Source organism: Danio aesculapii, chromosome 23, assembly GCF_903798145.1.
Source record: "Danio aesculapii chromosome 23, fDanAes4.1, whole genome shotgun sequence".
NCBI classification, from domain to species: Eukaryota; Metazoa; Chordata; class Actinopteri; order Cypriniformes; family Danionidae; genus Danio; species Danio aesculapii.
In genome coordinates, this window is record NC_079457.1 from 4004147 (window position 1) to 4028037 (window position 23891).

At 37.1% G+C, this 23891-nt stretch overlaps 1 protein-coding gene across 2 annotated transcripts; it reads right to left on the bottom strand.

Annotated features, from left to right (window-relative positions):
• Positions 1-14: 14 nt before the first annotated feature.
• On the bottom strand, positions 15-23889 carry rprd1b (regulation of nuclear pre-mRNA domain containing 1B). Of its 2 annotated transcripts, none has more exons than XM_056449118.1 (8): positions 23646-23889; positions 20703-20881; positions 16379-16508; positions 15611-15765; positions 11937-12055; positions 9215-9341; positions 3430-3605; positions 15-657 (listed from the first exon to the last, which is right to left on the bottom strand). In XM_056449118.1, exons 2-8 carry the CDS (start codon positions 20851-20853, stop codon positions 508-510), a joined length of 1008 nt encoding a protein of 335 aa, XP_056305093.1. In that variant the 5' UTR covers positions 20854-20881; positions 23646-23889; the 3' UTR covers positions 15-507. The 2 variants fall into 2 exon arrangements, with proteins under 2 accessions (XP_056305093.1, XP_056305092.1); XM_056449117.1 differs by having other exon boundaries at positions 3430-3608.
• Between the last annotated feature and the right edge of the window lie 2 nt (positions 23890-23891).

Sequence of the window (23891 nt, forward strand, 5' to 3'; positions counted from 1 at the left end):
CAGAAAGCACTTAGTTAAATGTGTTCAGTCGTATTTAATGAAAAGACACTGTAAAACATACAGTGACCACAGAAGAAAACACAACCAGACTGTATATCCTTTCTTCACAAACACGAGCGCATCTGTTGCGTTTCATCAGCAAAATAATCAAACGCCTCCGAGTTTGTAACCAAAATATAAATCACAGTTTTCCTAATTGATTTCTCCAGATATCAGCCTACAGCAGTGATGGGGGTTTAAAACTGAATCCTCATCTTTAGTCTCCTCCCAAAACCAAAATGAAGCCAAATTCTTATCCGAGCAGTAAAAACTAAAAACCTACAGGTATCAGACAAAGCAAAAGAGAGTCGCTTTCCACAGCAAAGTCACGGCAAAACAAAATCTCAGCGTCGGATTTAGTGATGGGTGGACCAGCGAAGTTTTGAAATCTCCACACGCTTGTTATTGTTATTATTAATCCGCTTTGCTCTGCTCTGCCAGTGTCTGTGAGTCTCAGAAATGAAATGTTCAGTCGGTGGAAAACAGATCTCCGGCAGACGGCAGCGGAGCCAGGCCGCCCGTCACATTCGGGAGCAGAGAAAGATCCGGAAGACTCTGGATGTGCGATTTCAGCTCCTTCCTCACTTGTGTGACACGAGCCAGTTTCTGCTTGTATTCCTGCAAAAACACACCAGGTGAATCAACACACTAGAGGCGATATCGGAAACATCTGATAATGTTTCCACTTACATAATAAGTTTACCTTATTTTGTACATTGGATTCCACTTTAATGAAAATACATTAAACAAACTCGATTAATGTAAGCATTTAGAAGAAAACGGCGTGTTTAACTATAGATTTTAGACCTAGGGTGCCGCCATCTTGAAATGTCGATGTGTCTGACGTCACGGGGTTGGTTCAGTTCCCTCAGCTGAACAGATACAGTGGAAGCAAAGGAGAATGTAAAGCCTAATTTAAACCAATGCATGAAGTTGTGGATGTGGAGCTGCTGCAAATACAAGCATCAGATGTGTGTCTAATATAAAAGTATAGATATTTATTCTATTTTTCTTTTTTCCCTTTTAATTATCGATCATTTGATGCGCTTTGCTCCACTCTCTGTATTACGCTGCCTGACTGCCTGTCAGGGTTTCCACCATGGTAGTAATAGATGGAACACGGAGACTGAACAGCCTAATTTAACCAAATGTATGTGGACGAGCACCACAGATCTGCTGCAAATACAACAAATACAAGCATTTAAGTGTCTTCTGTTGTGTGTTTTTCTTTTGTCAATACTGTTCGCTTGATGTGCTGTGATCCTCTCACGCTGCTCCAGCACTGCCTGATGAGGGGATTTACATTCAGACTAATGCAATGATTAAAATCATACATGACTTCACACTTTACTAAGTCACGTCTGTGTGGGTTATGTCAAGACATATTCTCTTATCAAGTCGATTAACTCGATCTCTCAACATGTATGAAGGATGAAAACCTGCCATAAGAAACACTGCGCTGATCTCAGTTTGCTTTGAACACGAGCAGAGGTGAGGGGGTGTAGCAGTGAAAAGTGAATGTATCCACCCCCATTATGTCCGCAGTGGACCTAGTTGAAACCCAGACAGGCGGTGTAATACAGAGAGTGAATCATTACTGACGTAATGGGGTGGGTACTTTCACTTTTCACTGCTACACCCTCTCACCTCTGCTCGTGTTCAAACCAAACTAAGATCGGCGTGGTGTTTCTTATGGCAGGTTTTCATCCTTCATACATGTTGAGATCGAGTTAATCGACTTGATAAGAGAATATGCCTTGACATAACCCACACAGACGTGACTTAGTAAAGTGTGAAGTCATGTATGATTTTAATCATTGCATTAGTCTGAATGTAAATCCCCTCGTCAGGCAGTGCTGGAGCAGCATGAGAGGATCACAGCACATCAAGCGAACAGTATTGACAAAAGAAAAACACACAACTGGAGACACTTAAATGCTTGTATTTGTTGTATTTGCAGCAGATCTGTGGTGCTCGTCCACATGCATTTGGTTAAATTAGGCTGTTCAGTCTCCGTGTTCAGTCTATTACTACCATGGTGGAAACCCAGACAGGCAGTCAGGCAGCGTAATACAGAGAGTGGAGCAAAGCGCATCAAATGATCGATAATTAAAAGGGAAAAAAGAAAAATAGAATAAATATCTATACTTTTATATTAGACACACATCTGATGCTTGTATTTGCAGCAGCTCCACATCCACAGCTTCATGCACTGGGTTAAATTAGGCTTTACAGTCTCCTTTACTTCCACTGTATCTGTTCAGCTGAGGGAACTGAACCAATCCTGTGACGTCAGATGCAGCGATTTTCCAAGATGGCTGCACCCTAGGTCTAAAATCTATAGTAAAACATGCCATTTTCTGCTAAATGGTTACATTAATCAAGTTTGTTTTATATATTTTCATTAAAGTGGATTCCAATGTACAAAATAAGGTAAACTTGACTGAGTGCTTCATTTTCCCTTTAAAGCAAGCAAAATAATCTACCAATAAGGTAAGCAATAATGTGATTAAGCTAAAACAAGATTTTACTTACATCACTGGCTGATTATTTTGCTTGTTTTAAGGAAAAACTCACTTCATTTTGACTTATTTATGAAGACAAGACAATATTTTCTTGATTTAAGAATTGTATATTTGGCATGCTTTAAGGTTTTTTTATTAAAAGTATTTATTTATTTATTTTTCTGATATTGAGATTTTTTTTCTTTGTTTGCTTTGGTTAAGTAAAAAATGTTTGTTAATGTTTGTACCATATGATTTATAATAATAATAATAATAATAATCATAATAATAATGCATTTTATTTTGGCACCTTTCTAGACACTTAAGGCCACTGAACAAGACAGCAAGGACAGTCAGTTCAAATAAAAACCCAATATAAAAGTCAATAAAATACATTACAATAAAAAATGTTTTTGTTTTACACATACAGCTGAGGTCAGAATTATTTTCTTTTTCAAATGTTTCCCAAATGAACAGATTCAGGAAGTTTTCACAGTATTTCCTATAATATTTTTTCTTCTGGAGAAAGTCTTATTTGTTTTATTTCAGCTAGAATAAAATCAGTTCTTAATTATTTTAAACCCATTTTAAGGTCAATATTATTAGCCCCTTTAAGCAATGCTAGTTTTGGATAATCTACAGAACAAACCACTGTTATACAATGACTAATTACCCTAACTTTACCCTAATTAACCTAGTTAAGCCTTTAAATGTCACTTTAAGCTGTATAGAAGTGTCTTAAAGAATATCTAGTCTAATATTATTTACTGTCATCATGGCAAATATAAAAGAAATCAGTGATTAGAAATGAGTTATTAAAACTATTATGATTAGAAATGTGTTGAAGAAATTTCTTCGTTAAACAGAACTTGTGTGTGTGTGGTACCTCTAGCTTCTTTTCTCTTTCGTTGAGCGCGTCTTTCTGGCTCTGGATGTATTCGGTCAGCATTCGGGCCAGTTGTCTGCGGTCCTCCAGCTCCGCGGCCAGACGTCCATTATATTCAGCCAGCAGCAGACAGGCCTCGTCCACTGTCTTTGACAGCTTATCTGCTGCCTGTTTATCTGCTGACACATACAACAACCATATGAAGAGATTCATGCAAACCACAATGAGCAAGATTATGATCGAGTCAACACATTTCTGCATTATATTACTGTATTGTAAGGTATTATTTACAGATAAACACAAAGCTAAAGTAGTTCCGGCAGGTTTTGAGAGCAGTACTCTGGATCTGTCGAATGCTCAATTCTGATTGGCTGATGAGCATTCTAAGGTGTGCTGGTATATTCAGATACACACACAGCTAAAGTAGTTCCGGCAGGTTTTGAGAGCGGTACTCTGGATCTGTCGAATGCTCAATTCTGATTGGCTGATGAGCATTCTAAGGTGTGCTGTTATATTCAGATAAACACACAGCTAAAGTAGTTCCGGCAGGTTTTGAGAGCAGTACTCTGGATCTGTCGAATGCTCAATTCTGATTGGCTGATGAGCATTCTAAGGTGTGCTGTTATATTCAGATAAACACACAGCTAAAGTAGTTCCGGCAGGTTTTGAGAGCAGTACTCTGGATCTGTCGAATGCTCAATTCTGATTGGCTGATGAGCATTCTAAGGTGTGCTGTTATATTCAGATACACACACAGCTAAAGTAGTTCCGGCAGGTTTTGAGAGCAGTAGTCTGGATCTGTCGAATGCTCAATTCTGATTGGCTGATGAGCATTCTAAGGTGTGCTGTTATATTCAGATAAACACAAAGATAAAGTAGTTCCGGCAGGTTTTGAGAGCAGTACTCTGGATCTGTCGAATGCTCAATTCTGATTGGCTGATGAGCATTCTAAGGTGTGCTGGTATATTCAGATACACACACAGCTAAAGTAGTTCCGGCAGGTTTTGAGAGCGGTACTCTGGATCTGTCAAATGCTCAATTCTGATTGGCTGATGAGCATTCTAAGGTGTGCTGTTATAGTCAGATAAACACACAGCTAAAGTAGTTCCGGCAAGTTTTGAGAGCAGTAGTCTGGATCTGTCGAATGCTCAATTCTGATTGGCTGATGAGCATTCCAAGGTGTGCTGTTATATTCAGATACACACACAGCTCAAGTAGTTCCGGCAGGTTTTGAGAGCGGTACTCTGGATCTGTCGAATGCTCAATTCTGATTGGCTGATGAGCATTCTAAGGTGTGCTGTTATATTCAGATAAACACACAGCTAAAGTAGTTCCAACAGGTTTTGAGAGCAGTACACTGGATCTGGCGAATGCTCAATTCTGATTGGCTGATGAGCATTCTAAGGTGTGCTGTTATATTCAGATACACACACAGCTAAAGTAGTTCCTGCAGGTTTTGAGAGCATTACTCTGGATCTGTCGAATGCTCAATTCTGATTGGCTGATGAGCATTCTAAGGTGTGCTGTTATATTCAGATAAACACACAGCTAAAGTAGTTCCGGCAGGTTTTGAGAGCAGTACTCTGGATCTGTCGAATGCTCAATTCTGATTGGCTGATGAGCATTCTAAGGTGTGCTGTTATATTCAGATAAACACACAGCTAAAGTAGTTCCGGCAGGTTTTGAGAGCAGTACTCTGGATCTGTCGAATGCTCAATTCTGATTGGCTGATGAGCATTCTAAGGTGTGCTGTTATATTCAGATACACACACAGCTAAAGTAGTTCCGGCAGGTTTTGAGAGCAGTAGTCTGGATCTGTCGAATGCTCAATTCTGATTGGCTGATGAGCATTCTAAGGTGTGCTGTTATATTCAGATAAACACAAAGATAAAGTAGTTCCGGCAGGTTTTGAGAGCAGTACTCTGGATCTGTCGAATGCTCAATTCTGATTGGCTGATGAGCATTCTAAGGTGTGCTGGTATATTCAGATACACACACAGCTAAAGTAGTTCCGGCAGGTTTTGAGAGCGGTACTCTGGATCTGTCAAATGCTCAATTCTGATTGGCTGATGAGCATTCTAAGGTGTGCTGTTATAGTCAGATAAACACACAGCTAAAGTAGTTCCGGCAAGTTTTGAGAGCAGTAGTCTGGATCTGTCGAATGCTCAATTCTGATTGGCTGATGAGCATTCCAAGGTGTGCTGTTATATTCAGATACACACACAGCTCAAGTAGTTCCGGCAGGTTTTGAGAGCGGTACTCTGGATCTGTCGAATGCTCAATTCTGATTGGCTGATGAGCATTCTAAGGTGTGCTGTTATATTCAGATAAACACACAGCTAAAGTAGTTCCAACAGGTTTTGAGAGCAGTACACTGGATCTGGCGAATGCTCAATTCTGATTGGCTGATGAGCATTCTAAGGTGTGCTGTTATATTCAGATACACACACAGCTAAAGTAGTTCCTGCAGGTTTTGAGAGCATTACTCTGGATCTGTCGAATGCTCAATTCTGATTGGCTGATGAGCATTCTAAGGTGTGCTGTTATATCCAGATAAACACACAGCTAAAGTAGTTCGGGCAGGTTGAGCACATTACAGCTCCATATCACTATGCTGAATGATTTGGAGTTATTTCACAGCTACAACACTCAAACATCACATCAAAACACAACAGAAGACTTCAGAGGAGAAGCTAGTGCTACACACAAGAGCAGTTTGAGGACAAAAACCTGACAAATGTCTGAAATACAACATCTCAACAGTGGAGCAGCTTTGTGTACTGTAGTAAAAGCAGAATAATTGACTCCAGCACATTAAATTAGTAGACAATAACGCACAAGTAATGAGCTATTTCTTACTTATACTCTGGGTCTGTTGAATACTCTATTCTGATTGGCCGATGAGCGTTCTAAGGTGTACTGTTATATCCAGATAAATGCACAGCTAAAGTAGTTCCGGCAGGTTTTGAGCACATTACAGCTCCATATTACTACACTAAAAGATCTAAGATTTTTCACAGCTACAACAGTCAAAAATCACATCAGAACGCAACTGAAGGCTTTGAAAGAAATGTGGAAGAAGCTAGTGCTACACACAGAAGACATTTAGGGACAAAATGCTAACAAATAAAGTCTGAAATACAACATCTCTACAGTAGCTGTGGGAACTACAGTACAAGCAGAATACTTGATTCCAGTACGTTGAATTACAAGAAATTAGCGCACAAGTAATGCACTATTTCTTACTTATACTCTGGGTCTGTTGAATGCTTGATTCTGATTGGCTGATGAGCGTTCCAAGGTGTGCGGTTATATTCAGTTAAACGCACAGCTAAAGTAGTTCCGGCAGATTTTGAGCACATTACAGCTACATTTGAGCACTTTCACAGCTACAACAGTCAAAAATCAGATATGTAGTAATGCACTATTTTCTGATCATTTAACAGCTTGTCATCATTTATTCTGCCAGTTAAATGTGACCCAATTCCGATTTTTTTGCTCATATGTTACAGATCGGATCTGTTCTACGACCGTGTAAACACAAAATAAATGCATGCATTCGTATATTCAGAGATCGGTTTCAGGCCTCCTGCATATTCGGAAAAAATTCAGATATAAATATGTAACATGTAAACAGATAAATCGGATTTATTGAGCTTGCGACAGTGTTGTGCTTCTCAGAGGTGTAATGACACAGAAGGAAGAGCGTGTGTGGAGACGCCAATGCAGTAAACAACAACAACAACAACAACAGAGTAAACATGGAGGAGGAAAGTGGTCAGTGGTCAATGGCAGAAGTTACCTGCCTTCTTGCCCTGAGGGGAGATGAGTCAGACGATAGTAAAACGAAAATGTAAAATAATTGTCGTTAACTGAAATAAAAATAAAAACAAGTAAAAAAAAAAAAAAAACTAGAACTAACTGAAACTGTATTGTGTTCATACAAAACTAACTGAAACTAACTAAAAATATAGCAAAAACCTCCTTTGTTTACATGTTTGTGAATGTATTTAATACATAATCTCACTGTAATCCTTTTAGAAGTAAATCTAATTCATGCTGCAGATGTTTGACCCGTACGGCACATCAGAGTCTGTAGTCCTGCTGCCATTGGCCAGATCGAGCCAGTTCTCCTCGCTGTTGCTCCCGCGACAAAAACAACGAGTGGACATGACAGCAGCACGGTGACACCATTAAATACAGAGACTTAAAACTATTACTTTAACACGTTTTGCGCAATAATGGGTTTTATTTCTGTATCACGATCGAATCTTAAACCGGATCTTCTAAGTGAACCGGTTGAACTAGTTTACCAAAACAAACTGAATCATTTGAAATGATTCACGTCTCCAGTAACCACTTATCCACAAACTACTTACTTTTTAACAAGCCTAATACCCCCATTTGACTCTAAATAATCCAATATATACTCTCATTTAGTTATTAGAACAGTAACGTTACACTGAGATCATATTAGAGGAGAAGTGAACTGCTAATAATAAGTGAATCATGCTTCAGTTGGGTTGCAAAACTTTACAGTGAGACATTTTTCAGATCATGGTGGTGTTTTAACTGACTGAAATTACTATTGCTGACTACATAATTTTGGTATGTTGAGTCTTAACATCCACGTTAAATATCTGAACATCCCAACACTACTGTGTATCTAACCTCAGAGGCAGCCTTGCACACACATAAGGCTGCTATCTTGTGGGCTGTGTATTTGAATTTGAGAATAGGTATGGTACTGGTAGATGATTGTGTTCATGATTTTATTATACAATATTTATTCTGATGATTTTGAATCTTGCACTTAACAAATTTCCTTATTTAGAAAAAAAACCTAAAACTAATACTGAAACTAATAAAAACTAAACAAAAACTGGGTCTTTTTCAAATATAGAAACTAATAAAACTAGTAAATCTGCCTCTAAAAACCAATTAAAACTAACTGAATTTGAAAACAAAAAGTCAAAACGAAATAGAAACTAAAACTAATGAAAAATCTTAAACTATTATAACCTTGCACAGCACTTCACTAGCTGGCCTCTGCTACACTCACCCACCTAAACCTCACTCCCATCCGGGTCACGGCAACATTGTAACCCTGCCAGTCCTACACTATCCAACCTAATCCGAGCTGGGATTGAACCGGCGACCTTCCGCATGGGAGTCAGTTGCTCTAACAAGGAGGCTGAAGACCATTGCTTACCTGCTCAGCCCTTCACCAGCTGGCCTCTGCTACACTCACTCCCCTAAACCTCACTCCCATCCGGATCACAGCACCAATGTAATCCTACCGGTCCTACACCACCCAACCTGATCCAAGCTAGGATCGAACTGGCGACTTTCCGCATGGGAGTCGGTTGCTCTAACAAGCAGGCTGAAGACCATGGCCTCTAGCGTCTGTCACTAGAGCACCTTTAGAGGTCAGAGGAGTGAGGTTTACCTGCACAGCACTTCACTAGCTGGCCTCTGCTACACATAATATGCCTATTACATAACCATAATACACTGTGATAAAGCCAGGTTTGTTAGTTCGTTGGATCCTATTGCTTTCTCACTACAACAGAACCACTCTAGAGTTAGTTTCAACCAAGGCAAGACCATCTCATTCAGGCGACCTCGGACTGATTGTTTTGGCGCATATCACAACTCGATTACACTGTTCAGATATTTCCAAACGAACTGAGCTAACTGGGCAAACGTGCCAGGTTACCCAACAAACGTCAAGGTGTGAAAGCATCCTTAAACTTCATTTTAATTGTAGCAACTTGATCTTCACCTGTTATCTTCTCCAGCAGAGAGACGTCCTGCACCTCCTGTGGAAGAGATGCGATCTTCTGTCTGACGGCGGCGTCTCCAGAAGCAGCGTTTTCTAGATCCTGAAGCGCTTTCACCAGGTCCTCCGTCTGCAAGATCAGCACAATCAAGAAATTAATCCCAATCCCAATTATTTTACTTCAAATTTACCCCTAAGATATGGGACAGCACTACAACAAGTCATCATATGTCATCGCAAGCTCTAACTGCATATAAGATCGACGATGGCGACTGCTGTAGTTATTCCAGTTGCAATATGTTTTGGCATTTATGTTCAGGAAATCACCAAAGGCAACGATATCATTAGGGCTGCAACTAACGATTATTTTAATATTCGATTAATCTGTCGATTTTTTTCCCCTGATTAATCGATGAATCGGATATAAAAAGAGAAGCATTCATTTCCAACCGTTTATTCAAAACAGCTCATCCCCAAGCTGTTATAATAATAACAATAATAAAAACTAAAAAACTAAGTAGTTTTATCCTGTTTTAAATCCAAATATCAAAATATTTTTAAATTAAGATACAAACCTACCATAAGAAATTATGTCTTGTTTTCTGTAAAAAAAAAACCCTAAAAATTAAGTGATTGTTTGCTTAAAACGAGTTAAATTATTTGCGAATTGGGTAAGAAAAATAATCTTAATGAGATATAATCTCAAACAGAAGTTACCAGTTCACATAAGCGTGTAAGTGATCGTGATCTATAACGTGAGATGTGCGTCGCCATGTTTACTTGCGGCCACGTGTTTGCCTCATTCATAAAAGCAGAACACGCAGGATTCAGCATGTAAATTCACCAGTTTCTCCCCAAATACATGCAAGCAAGTGGCTGGTGAACTTAGAGAAGAGTATATTCAACTTTAGTTACTTTCACTATGTGTATCTGATATGAATAAAACACATCAGCAAATTATATTTCAATGGATTGTTAGACTCTCTTGTGTGTTTTATAAACTCTTAGAAATGTTTTGTATTACTAGTACGTGTGTGTATTTACATGTCTAAAACATAAATTAAGCATTAGGCGGTTAAAACACTGCATAATTGTGAAAATATGACACGTCTTTCTCAGCAGGGTTAAGTTGGTTTTGTTTTCGGAAAAAAAGAGGCACTTTTTCATGGTCCCTTACTGAGAGCGCTGCTCAGCGCGAGCTCTCTCTGGCTTAGCGCCAGACACCGCGCCAAAGCTCAGTTTGATTTTTTTCAGTTGCCACTCTAAAATGAACACTAACTTGTCACGCTTGTCAAGCTGAATAACAAGTAAAACATCAGCACCAGGGACTTTACGGTTCTCACTTCAAAACGGAACAAAAGTAGGATTCTAGAGATTGACCCTGCATTTGCTCCCTTCCTCCTCATCCTTGTCTATAAGGCGCAGAACTCTGTATCAGTGCGCGAGAGACCATGTTCACTCCGCTCCGCACTCAACTAAAGTGTTTATTTAAAAATAATGAAACATCTTTGTGTCGCGCGACACAACGAATCAATTACGAAATTTGTTGCCAACGCTTTCAGTAATCGATTTTTATCAATTTAATTGATTCGTTGTTGCAGCCCTAGATATCCTGTTATCATAACAATGTAATGTGGCAATAATCTTGTAACATGTGCATTTACACTGTGGCCATATTCATCAATGAGAACACAAGAAAACAACATTAAAATTATACCAGACACTGTAAAAAGGTCTTTCCCAGCCACTAGACTTTTCTGACAGGATATTCGAGTGTCATCAGATGTGAAAATATGCTGCAGGACTGCTATACAAGAGTTATTATTATGAATAATAGCCAATTTTAGCATTTTATTTTTAAAATCATGACGCTAAAACCCTAACACTGTTATGAATGTATTAAAACATACACTGAAAAAAGTGTTGCATGCAAAACTGTTGCAAACTATTTATTTGTGTCGAATTTAAACAAACAAATTAAATTTAATAATGTTCAACTTAATTTGTTTGCTTAAATTCAACACAAATAAATTGTTGACAACCCCTTAACGTAAAAAAATTGAGTAAATCCAAGGAATGATCTTTGAATATTTTTTTTCAGTGTATGCATGTTTAATAGCTTCAAAAAACACTTAAATTTGTGCATCTCCTTACTCATGTGTGCAGCCATGTTGCCGTTGTAGCTGCTGTATTCTGGAAACATTTTGTACCTCTTGGTTTCGAATGTGGACCTGGAAGATCTCAGGGTTTCAAGGACTATCTAGCCATTTCCCTTAGCTCTACGCCTACAAGCTAAAGAGAATTGGAACACCCCTACCCCTTCACGGTAATGCGCAAAACGAGAGGTAGGGGTAAAGGCCAAATGGGTAGAACTGGGCCTTAATGTTTGTTAAAGAACTGACTGCCTGTGTTCAAAATCACATACTTCCCCATTTATAGAGTTTGTGAAAAACTTTATGTGAGCCGAGTAGTGTCCAAATTCATAACATTCAAAAAAATAGTACGACCTACTGCTACTGGCGAGATTGTGAAGTGCGCATTAAATGGACAGTAGGCTATCCCATAATGCAGTGTGAGAGAATTCATGAAAATGGAGTGAAGCGACGCAACTGACACAGGTGATAACAAATGGCGGATGTAATACAGTTGGGAGTCTGAATTATTAGCCCTCCTGTGAGCTGGGCCTTTAAGAAACTCATTTTCTTAGAGGAGATGTAAATCATACCAGCTGTGGAGCAGCTGCGTCCGTCTCACGGGGAGAATAATGACCTCTGTAATCATCATCTTCCTCCTCTTCTTCCTCCTGGACCTTCTGGTAGCTCCGCTTTAAGTTTTTTCTGTCATCTGCAACGTAATAACATGCTGTTTAAGAACAGATCATTGCTTAAATGCTAAACTAAATATGCTAAAACAATAATGCTAAATAAAAAAGTGATAAATACTCCATGGTTAAGTAGCAAAAATAAAATGTGCTATAAAAATGTGTTTAGTTTTAGGGTTTAAATTTATTTAAAACATTTATTTCAAGTAATAAAACTTAAGGTTTTAGATTTTCAGCATTTTGTTAATGCAGCTGCCAGAGTTCTTACCAGGTCTAGAAAATATGATCACATCACCCCAATCTTATCTTCCTTACACTGGCTGCCTGTTAAGTTTCATATTGAATTTAAAATATTGCTTCTTACCTGTAAAGCTTTAAATAATCTAGCTCCTGTTTATCTAACCAATCTTCTGTCTCTGTCATTGTAGTGAATGGTGCCATTATTAACGTGAGACAACGAAAATACCAACGCAAACCTCTCCTGTACTCTGACATTCCAATACCTCAGAGCTCAACTTTATCTGATAGTCAAGTACAAGCGAAGAGCATGACGTGACCAGAAGAGGGCGCGCAAGACTAATGAACGGAGAGGGAGGGAGATGTTACCTCTCTCTGACCCTCATCTGTTCTTACCTTCTCTTGACCTCTTATCATTTGAGTGCATACGGCTAGCACAGCCGACCCTGAAGACCTGAGACTCTGCTCGCGAAGTGGGAAAGTCTCATAGCTTTTATAGATTAGGGATGCCTCTCATTGGAAATACCTTGTGTAATGCTTAATGGCTTAAAACTGTCTAAACAATGTGCATCAAAGTGTTTGTATGTTGATTTATGTTCTAAAATGTGCCTATGGAACAGCTATAAATTTGTTCACATAAGACATGACCTATAAGTTTTGCTGAATAGTAGAATTCTTGACCACATCATACAGCTGGTCCTTAGTGATTTATAATTAGTGATTTGATGTAGTAGGTAAAACCCAGATGGTGTATGCGTACTTATATTAAATATGTCAAGTCCTAACTGATATATGAGGTGTAGTTATGTGCATGATCTGATTTTGGAAGTATTAAAGCTGAGCCAAACTGACCAGATTTACGCTTTCCGACTTTATATACCGATGTTGGTTGCCCTTTATCCTCAACGGAGGATAAAGTAAGGATTTTGCTTCTGTTATTTGTCTTTTGTTTATTCTACATTTTCACTGGATTTGTTTTATTAATAAAAGTGTATATTTTATTAATTATCTTCACTGGAGTGGACATTGATCTCATTTTCCAGAACCCATCGAGTTACCCTGTGTGGTAAAGTATTAATCTAATTTATTCTTTTGCAAAATACATTATAAAGACGATCCTTTAAATAAACTCTAGCTAAGAAATAGACTTTCCCTGACACTCCAGGGAAAGGCGAATCTTCGCTGACGTCCAGCATTCTCCAGCCTCCAGCACCTAGACTGCAGCTCTGCACAAGACGTTTGACCAGAGGAGAAATGGTTGTGCCCAACTGAGCCTGCTTTCTCTCGAGGTTTTTTAATCCTTCACTTTCGCCAATTGGTGAAGTTTTTTCTCGCCGCTGGCTTGCTTGATTTGGGACTTGTGGAGCTGCACATCGATGGATTTTCTCCTCAATATTTGGACTCTCAGTAGTGAATATTAAACCACACTGAACTAAACTTAAACTCTGAAAACTGAGTTTCAATTCACTATAATCTTCTATGTGAAGCTGCTTTGACACAATCTACATTGTGTATCAAACGTGATCGAGAAATAAAGATTCATTGAATTGAATTATCAGTTTTGAATTGTACTTTAATAAATGTTATGTGCATATTTTATTGAATTATTTTTAAAATGTAACGCAAAAAGTAACATTAAAGTATCACAATATAAAATATAGAAAAAACAACAACAACAACAACGACGAAAAATAAAATAAAATAAAATAAAAAATAGGTAAAGGATTCACAATTTTATAGGCATGTTTGAGCAAAACAATGTTTTTTGTATTTTAGGTCGGCCTGTCACAACAATCAATATACGGACTTATCGCACAACATCATTTTTAGTAATGCAACATACAGTTGAAGTCAGAATTATTAGCCCCACTGTTTATTTTTGACCCCAATTTCTGTTTAATGGAGAGAATATTTTTTCAGCACATTTCTAATCATAATAGTTTTAATAACTCATCTCTAATAACGGATTTATTTTATCTTTGTCATGATGACAGTAAATAATATTAGACTAGATATTCTTTAAGACACTTCTATACAGCTTAAAGTGACATTTAAAGGCTTAACTAGGTTAATTAGGTTAACTGGGCAGGTTAGGGTAATTAGGCAAGTTATTGTATAACGATGGTTCGTTCTGTAGACTATCAAAAAACTATAGCTTAAAGGGGCTGAAAATTTTGACCTTAAAATGTTTTTTAAAAATCAAGAACTGCTTTTATTCTAGCTTAAATAAAACAAATAAGACTTTCTCCAGAAGAAAAAATATTATCAGACATACTGTAAACATTTCCTTGCTCTGTTAAACATCATTTGGGAAATATTTAAAAAAAAAAAAAGGAAAAAAAGGGGGGGCTAATAATTCTGACTTTAACTGTATATTGCTCATACATAAAAAACCATTCCAGCAATATTTTAGCAAATTGTGCAACATTTCCATCTCTATTGGAGCTGTCAGTGTCAGTATGGTTAAAAAACACAGTAGTATTTACAATAAATTACTATAGTATATTCTCATGTGGGTGTCTGACGACTGAAACTAAATATTGTATTAGATATCGCAGCCTCTGTTACTCTTTACCTTGCACTTTTGTGTTTACATTTATTATTATTTATTTAGGATATGCGTTTTCACATTCTGACTCCAATGCCTGATAATTAAATCATTAAAATGACCATAATTAAATTAAATATTCTTAAGAATAAAATATCATGCGTCTTTGGAAGAGTGTACTTTGAATTGTAATGATATTATATTGTCATTCTGGCATTATATAATGAGTGGCATAAAATGGTTTTCTATAATATTGATTATTGCAGTATATTTTGGTGCAATATATTCTACAACATAGATATTGTGACAGGCCTAATTTATGTTTTTGTTTTTATTTCTTCCAAATGCATAGTAAAATATTGTATAGCAACATGCAGCATTTTTGTTTTTAGATGACACACTCTCTGTTATTATCTGAAAAATTAAGAAATTAATCAATCCTGGAATAATAATCAAAATTCAATCAACAAACATTTGTTATTTGGATAAACAATGATTATTTTATGCAAACAAAACCCAAAGCCAAAAACAAAAAAGCTCTAACGTCAATAGTTTTATAAGACATTTGAAAGAAATGTCATTAAATAATAACATTTTAGCTCACAAATACCTAGTAAAGCAGTATTTTCAGATACTGATATATTAATTATACAGAAACTGATGTTTGAAGTGGTGTCTTCATTCTTCCCACAGCTGTGTGTGTGTAAATGCAGTATTTTCAGATAACCTGAAGTGTTCTCTTTATTTTCCCCACAGTGTTGTGTGTAAATATAGTGAGTATTCTGGAATATACCTGCGTTTTTCTGACTTGTGGTTTTGTGTTTGGGACTTTCGGAGTCTTCGATGGTCAGTTTGAGCTGCTGGATGAAGTCTGGACGATAAAGGTTTCTCTCCTGCCAGATAGTCAACAATCTTTCCATCTGTTTTTTACAGCCATCGTCTCCATCTCTGCCACAGAAACACACACACACACATATATATTCAGTCGTAGTCAGAATTATTAGCCTCCCTGTTTATTTTATTCCCTAATTTCTGCTTAACAGAGAGAAGATATTATCAACCCATTTCTAAACATAATAGTTTTAATTGTCTAATTTCTAATAACTGATATATTTTATCTTGGCCATGATGACAGCACATAATATTAGACTAGATATTTTTCAGGATACTAGTATTCAGCTTACAGTGACATTTAACATTTAGCTTAACTAGGGTAATTAGGTTAAAGATAGGGTAATTAGGCAAGTCATGGACAACATTGGTTCCTCTGTAGACAATCGGAAAACAAATATAGCTTAAGGGGGCTAATAATATTGACCTTAAGATGGCTTTAAATAATTAAAAACTATTTTTATTCTAGCTGAAATAAAACACACAAGACTTTCTCCAGAAGAAAAAATATTATAGGAAATACTGCGATAAATTCCTTGCTCTGTTAAACATAATTTGGGAAATATTTGAAAATAATTCATAGGAGGGCGAATAATTTTGACTTCATCTGCATCTATGCTTTTGAAAACGAACAATAATTAATGCATTAATGAGGGTTTGGTTTGTTTACCTGGCCACGTGTGAACAGGCATCGATCAGGACACCTTCGAAGTCTTTTGCAAACTCTGGACCCTTTTTCTTACTGTTCTGGATCACGTCATTGGCCAGATACAAGAATGTCAACTTCCTGCTGCTTTTAGCTGAAAAACAAACACATCACCATTATTACCTTTATTTATTTGTTTATGTATTCATGTTTTAATGCCATCTCAGTAGCACTGGCTATATTAATGGCAAAACCATATTTTGGTGAAAATACTGGCAGCTTTTGCACAGCACTGTATATTTACCTAGCAACTGTATAATGCAACTCATCTTTGTAGTGAATGGTGCCCATGGAACGAATGGTGCCATTATTAACGTGAGACAACGAAAATACAAACGCAAACCTCTCCTGTACTCTGACATTCCAATACTTCAGAGCTCAACTTTATCTGATACAGTCAAGTATAAGCGAAGAGCACGACGTGACCAGAAGAGGGCGCGCAAGACTAATGAACGGAGAGGGAGGGAGATGTTACCTCTCTCTGACCCTCATCTGTTCTTACCTTCTCTTGACCTCCTATCCTCTGAATGCATACGGCTAGCGCAGCTGACCCTGAAGACTTGAGACTCTGCTCGCTAAGACAGGAGGTCTCATAGTCATCGTAAATTAGGGATGCCTCTCATTGCTAATACCTTGTGGAATGCTTAATGCCTTAAAAGTATCTAGACAATGTATATGAGAGTGTTTGTATGTTGATTTATGTTCTAAGATGTGCCTATGGGACAGCTATAAATTTGTTCACATAAGACATGACCTATACGTTTTGCTGAATAGTAGAATTCTTGACTGAGTGGTCAGACCACATTATATTGGGTGGTCCTTTAGTGATTTATAATTAGTGTTTTCATATATTAGGTAAAACCCAGATGGTGTATGGGTAATACTTGGGTAATTATATGCAGTATGTCAAGTCCTCACTGATATATAAGGTGTAGTTATGTGCATGAACTGATTTTGGAAGTATAAAAGCTGAGCCAAACTGACCAGCTTTGCGCTTCCCGACTTCTGTATATTGAGGTTGGTTGCCCTTTATCCTCAATGGAGGCTAAAGTAAGGATTTTGTTTCTTTCATTTGTCTTTTGTTTATTCTACCTTTTCACTGGATTTTATTTTATTAATAAAAGTGTATATTACTACTTTTCTTCATCTGGAGTGGACATTTACTTCATTTTCCAGCACCCATCAAGAGTTACCCTGTGTGGTAAAGTATGAATCTAATTTATTCTCTAGCAAAATACATTATAAAGACGATCCTTTAACTAAACCCTAGCTAAGAAATATAGCGAAGGGAGGATTCTGGTTTATCTTTATTTAATTAGGGTGATTAAATAAAGGCGATCCAGCACAACTTGCATAATGCAAGTCAACAGGAAGGTTAAGCATCAGTGAATGGGTGTGTATCTTAACATTGTTCAGCTTTCTGTGCCGCACGTGCAAGTGTGAAAGGTTTTAGCAAGACAGTATAGATAAAGGTTAAAGGGTCACGAAACACCAGCTGTTGACAGATATGTATCCCATGCTGCTAAAAACATTATTAGGACACATATTTCACAAAAAAAAGTGAAAATTTGTTGTTTTTGCGTTATTTCGAGCAAATTCGTTCATCCGGTTTGAAACGAATTTTTGAAGCCGCATCATGGCGATTAGATCCCTGTGTGTAGACTGGCTGTCTGTACCTGGGAGTACTTTGTGACGTCTCTGAGTGTGCTGCATTCATTCATTGAAAAGGCTTGGCTCAAACCAATCAGCGCGCTCTATTGTGTATGCGGTGCAACTTCATTAATATGCATGATAGTTTCACTGTGTTTTTACCTGTTCAGTGTTCAGATGGCAGAGAGACGCCATGTTGTGTTGCCAAAACAAGTGGGAGAAGAAGAATTGTTTGGAGATACGGATCGTCAGTGTTGTGTTCATAAATGTGCTGCAACAAAGTTTTTGTTTTCATTTCCCGCTATGAGAGTGCAGCTGGACTCACGTGTGGATTACAGTGCACGTGGCGCTTGACAAAAATACGTGTCTAACATTTATTTTACCCGAGAGCTTTTCTCATCTGGAAATAGTGAAATCCGGATTTGCCGCTCGTCTCCTTTTAATAAAGACGCGGCTCCAGTTGGTGTCGATTGTCCTGTCTCTGCAAAGACCAGTGATCGCTTACTTACCAAATCTGTAAAGTTAGTTTTACAGACCTTAGTCAAAATGATTTCTAAGTTACTAAAGTATACAGTTCGTTAATATCACTACAATATTACTGAAAGGTCCGCTGTAAATGCTGCTCTCACAGTGTAAACATGTAAACACTGCAATCAAACTATTACCAGTGTAGGACTTACGCCGCATTTTGTGACAGGATAGTCTATACACACACTGCTTTCTGACACTACCTACCGAGTGCATCTAATGGCTCGTTTCCACTGACTGGTATGGTACGGGTCACCTTTATCAGGCTTGCGTTTTCAAGGGTACCCTTTGGTGGGTGTGGTGTATGACAGAAACTTTCAGTCGACGTCATTCTAGCTCGAGGAAATGTCTACAATAAAGCTGTACGGGTCACTTACATATCATATGAGAAGCACTTCTCACAACACAGATGCTTCATACACATAAATACTTGTGTAGAAATGTTTATTACTAACTTTTCAATGAACATGAGTTGATTATAACTGCAGATCAATGACAGTGCGAAACAGCCTACTGTAACGTCTGTAATTATATTAAATAACTAAATAAATGAACATATATAAACACATACAGCCCCTTACAGTCTCCGATATGTTACCAACTACAGAAGAACTACATATAGCAGACATTTAACCGGTATTTAGGTTCAAACCAACAGAAATTATAGCATACAGACAGTGTAAACCTCTCATCTGTGTCTGTAATCTTCAGCAGCACATGTAGCCTCTGTTAGAGAGTAATTCCCTCATTCTGAGTTCATATTAGTCCAAAAGGTGATAATAATAATAAAAGTTAATCATGCCATTTTGTTCATGTTTGCTGAATAATAATGTGCTCCTTTTTTCCGGCTTCTCCTTTGTTTCTTCACGCTTCACTCTCGCGTTTGTCAGTGTCTGACAGGATCGGGTTGCAAAAGCACGTCAACAATCAAGCGCAGGTTATTATCATCAGCTCAAGAAGTGTGTTATTTCAGATATAATGTTAGACGCGCGCGAGCGCTAGCAAGAAAGCGAAACCGCTCGCGCCTCAGACTGGCTCGTAAAAAACTACGGGGCACAGGGTAAATCTGCTCTTCTTCTTGGATTTGTGGCTGTTTATCAAGACGACGACAAGGTTTGTTTGAGCCCAGGTCGACCATGGCTCGTTATTATATGTATTTATAATTCCGCTGTAATGTCTCGCTGTGTATTTCAAACATGGCAGGTTTTTTGTTTTCATTCTGGCTTGTTGCGTAAGCGAATGACGTATCTCTGTAAACCAATAGCGTTCAGTTGCACGTGTGGCTCTGCCTTTTGGTACCCTTTCTCGTGTTTGGTACCCTTTCTCGTGTTTGGTACCCTTTCGAAAGGGTGCGAAAAAGTGGTATGGTACGGTTCGGTTCGGTATGCTTTTTGACAGTGGAAACGGCCATAAAAGCGTACCAAACAAAACCGTACCGTACCGTACCACTCAGTGGAAACGGGCCATAAGTTACCGAGAAATGCGGAAGGTTTTTTTCTCTCATTCGCCGTGCGGTATCAAACATTGCATTAGAAATACACGCTTCCAGCATTTTCTTGAATCAAATATCTTGTTTGTCATGAGGGGCACGAATGAAATGTTCCTGAATGAAAGTGCCAAACTGCAGTTAAAGTCCACCATTTAATAATTTGGCAAATAATTTGATCACTGATGTCCATGTAAACACAGTCACTGTCTTTCTGTCCTGTGTCTGTGTGTTTGTTTTGCCATCAGCGAGTGCCCAAACCGAAACTCCCATTTTTATGCAAATTTTTATGCACCTTGCCTCTTTCCCTCCCCCGACACTCCCGCCTAAACAGAGCTGGACACGCCCACTTTCCTGACTTTTTCCAAACTGAAGGTGTGAAAACACCCTGCTGAAATATGGTGTGTGTGCTGGGGTGTTCATCTGTGTTAGTAGTTTCTGTGGTTAAAAATGGTTTAATAGCTAGTGGGTCAATATTGGCCTAAAAGACAACTATTGTAACCTAAATATTTATAGCCTTAATGAAAACATGCATGGAAAATTATTCATTTTTGCTAATGTTATTTTGGGTTTATATATATATATGTAAATAAATAAATAAAAGTGAATGTGTGTATCTCTCACCCTTCTTCAGCTCTCTGTGCCAGACGCGGACGATGAGTGCTGCATGTTTGCGGTGGTGAATGATCCACAGAGACAGAGTCTGGACACTCTGCTGGGAGTTACTGAGTTCAGACAGCTTCTTCTCCAGCGCAGACTCGGAGAAAGACGACATGCTGACCGCTCACGCTCACCAAACAACCCTGAAAACAGCACAACAGACCTGATCATTAACATGTGATGCATTTAACATGATGAGAAACACAATGTCAAAAGTTGACTCAAACTATGGAAAAGAAAGTTAAGCTCGATGTAAAAGTAGTCAAAGAGTACACGTCTGTTTGATGGGTTACACTCAAAAACAATTACATTTGCTGCTTGTTCAAACTACTCATTTAGAATAAGCCGAAACACCATTTTTGAGTTTTATTGGGGACAACTTAATTGTTTTATGTTCAATCAACTTAAATTTGCAAAAACGAATGAGTTAACTTAATTCCTTTATGTTTTCCCGACACAAATAGATTGTGTGGAACCCAGCATTTGTATGATTAGGCTCACAGACTCTGTGCCTGCAAAAATGGTGCAGCGTTTTGAGCCAAACATCCAGTATATTTATTTACTTATGTAAATGTGGTAATATCTATTTATTAAATTGTATATATTAATTTCAATAATATTACTGAATACTATGCACACGATTGTTGCACAATACAGTATGTAAAGTAATATTTTTTTGTATTTTAGTAGATCTATTATTTCGTAATCATATTGTAGCTTTGTTTACCAAACAAGTGGTGGATTTACATTGCAGATGTCAACAAAAGTCCTAGTTTGCTATAACGCATCAGAAACTACTTATTTAATTATAAATGTCAATAAAGGTGTAGTCTTTGTTGTTTTTATTTTCTTATACTTGTTTCTTTAATTCCTGTTTATGTAATGTATAAAAACACTCGCCTTGCCTAAATGTTAAAAACGATCCAAGCAACATTCCTTTTAAAAATGTACTTTTGATTTACACCACAGATCTGAATTGTTTTGGCACATTTGGTCTTCTAGCGGAGAAATTAAAATGGTCGTGCCCAACTGAGTCTGATTTCTCTCAAGGTTTTTTTTTCTTCACTTTCGCCAATCAGTGAAGTTTTTTTTCCCTCTCCGCTGTCGCCACTGGCTTGCATGGTTCAGGATCTGTAGAGCTGCGCATCGTTGGATTTGCTCTTCAGTGTTTGGACTCTCAGTAGTGATTATTAAACCACGCTGAACTGAGCTAAACTGAACTGAACTTAAACACTACAAACTGAACTACACTGTTCCTATTTACTGTGACCTTTTATGTGAAGCTGCTTTGACACAATCTACATTGTAAAAGCGCTATACAAATAAAGCTGAATTGATTTGAATCTTCTTTCTGGAACTTTCTTAAGGATGACTCCATGACTGACCTTTGTCTTTCAAATTTTGGTTCATAATCTCCTTTTAATTTTGTTTTTGCTCTAATTTGCATGCAATTTAATGTATAATAAAAACTGCTGTACATGTTGTTACAAGATACCAGTACCACAGATGCCTTGTTGAATAAATTATAATTTTAATAATAAAAAAAGTAAAAAGCAGACATTATAATATAATATACAGTAATACAGACAATAATAAATTTGCAGCAGAAAAACTGTAAAATTTGTTCTTTAAACAATTCATGAAGTTAACCTTAATAACATGCAATGACATAGTTAGACTGGATATGAATGTTATTAATAAATATATATTAAAAATGTAACTAGTTGAAATTGCATTGATTAGTGTTTTACTGTGCATTTAACATGAACAATCAATATTTTTTCAACAGAAAAATATGTAAATTATTAGTGAAGATTTTGAAAAACCTCTCATTGAATTGTATTACAGACACTTTTTACTGAATAACAATGGTAATAATTCATAATCCGTCAACTATTATACGTGAATACAAGACAACATGTATATTTACCAGCATCAACACAGTGTTAAACATTTATTAAACTGTATTTTGAAGCAAAAAAAGATAATAATACATTTGACTATTTTTTTGATACATATAAAGCATTGGTACACTGGTGGTGTCAGCATATACAAGTATTAATATAGTCATATCATTTTATTTGATATATTTTAGGTCAGCCATAGACTAAATATGTCATATTGATGACCAAACAACCTTTCACCCATATATTGATGTTGTTAAGTGTTTTATTGTGTATTTAACATTGAACTAACAATATTTTTGGAACTGAAATTGTAAATTATTATTGAATATTTTGAAAAACCTCTCATTGAATTGTATTACAGACACTTTTACTGAATAACAATGGTAATAATTCATAATCCGTCAACTATTATACATGAATAAAAGACAACATGTATATTTTCCAGCATCAACACAGTTTTAAACATTTATTTCACTGTATTTTGAAGCCAAAAAAAAGATAATAATACATTTGACTATTTTTTTGATACACCACCAGTGTACCAATGCTTTATAGGTCAGCAAATATAAGTATTAATAAAGCCATCTCATTTTATTTGATATATTTTAGGCCAACCATAGACTGAATGTGTCATATTGATGACCAAACAGTCTTTATAAACAACTTTGGCTAATTTAATTTGACGAAGACGTCAAAATGGCGATATTATGAACTCATTTCAACCATGTGGATAATATATTATTTTACTAACACCCATGTAGTAAACCAAAACATACATAATGACATATTGTGGTTATATATGCATGTAACTATTAAACAGGACATTATTAACTAGTCTGAACTGCACTCAAAGCTAGCAAAGTCTGAGTTATTGATTAGTTGGCAATGTGACTAGTTGCAATGCAACATTTGTAAACAAATACAATACAGTAAAAGCTTATAATGAACATTAAAGAAGCAAGCAAAGTAAACTAATAAATAAAGATAAATAAATACTCACCTGTCAGCAGTTCGGTTGCTAATCTGGATTTAACTTCAATGTGGCACAACACGCGGAAACCAATCACATACGAACTACCGCGGGTCAGAACGCTTATTTGAACAGAAATGTTACTAAATCGCGTTAATAACACGCAAAGTTGTGTTTTGGTTGCTTGAAACTTTTTTAAAAATGTCTGAACACGATGAGATTTTGTTGCGAGTTGGGTTGATGATAAACAAACGAGCGTCGCGTCTCGCGTGACGT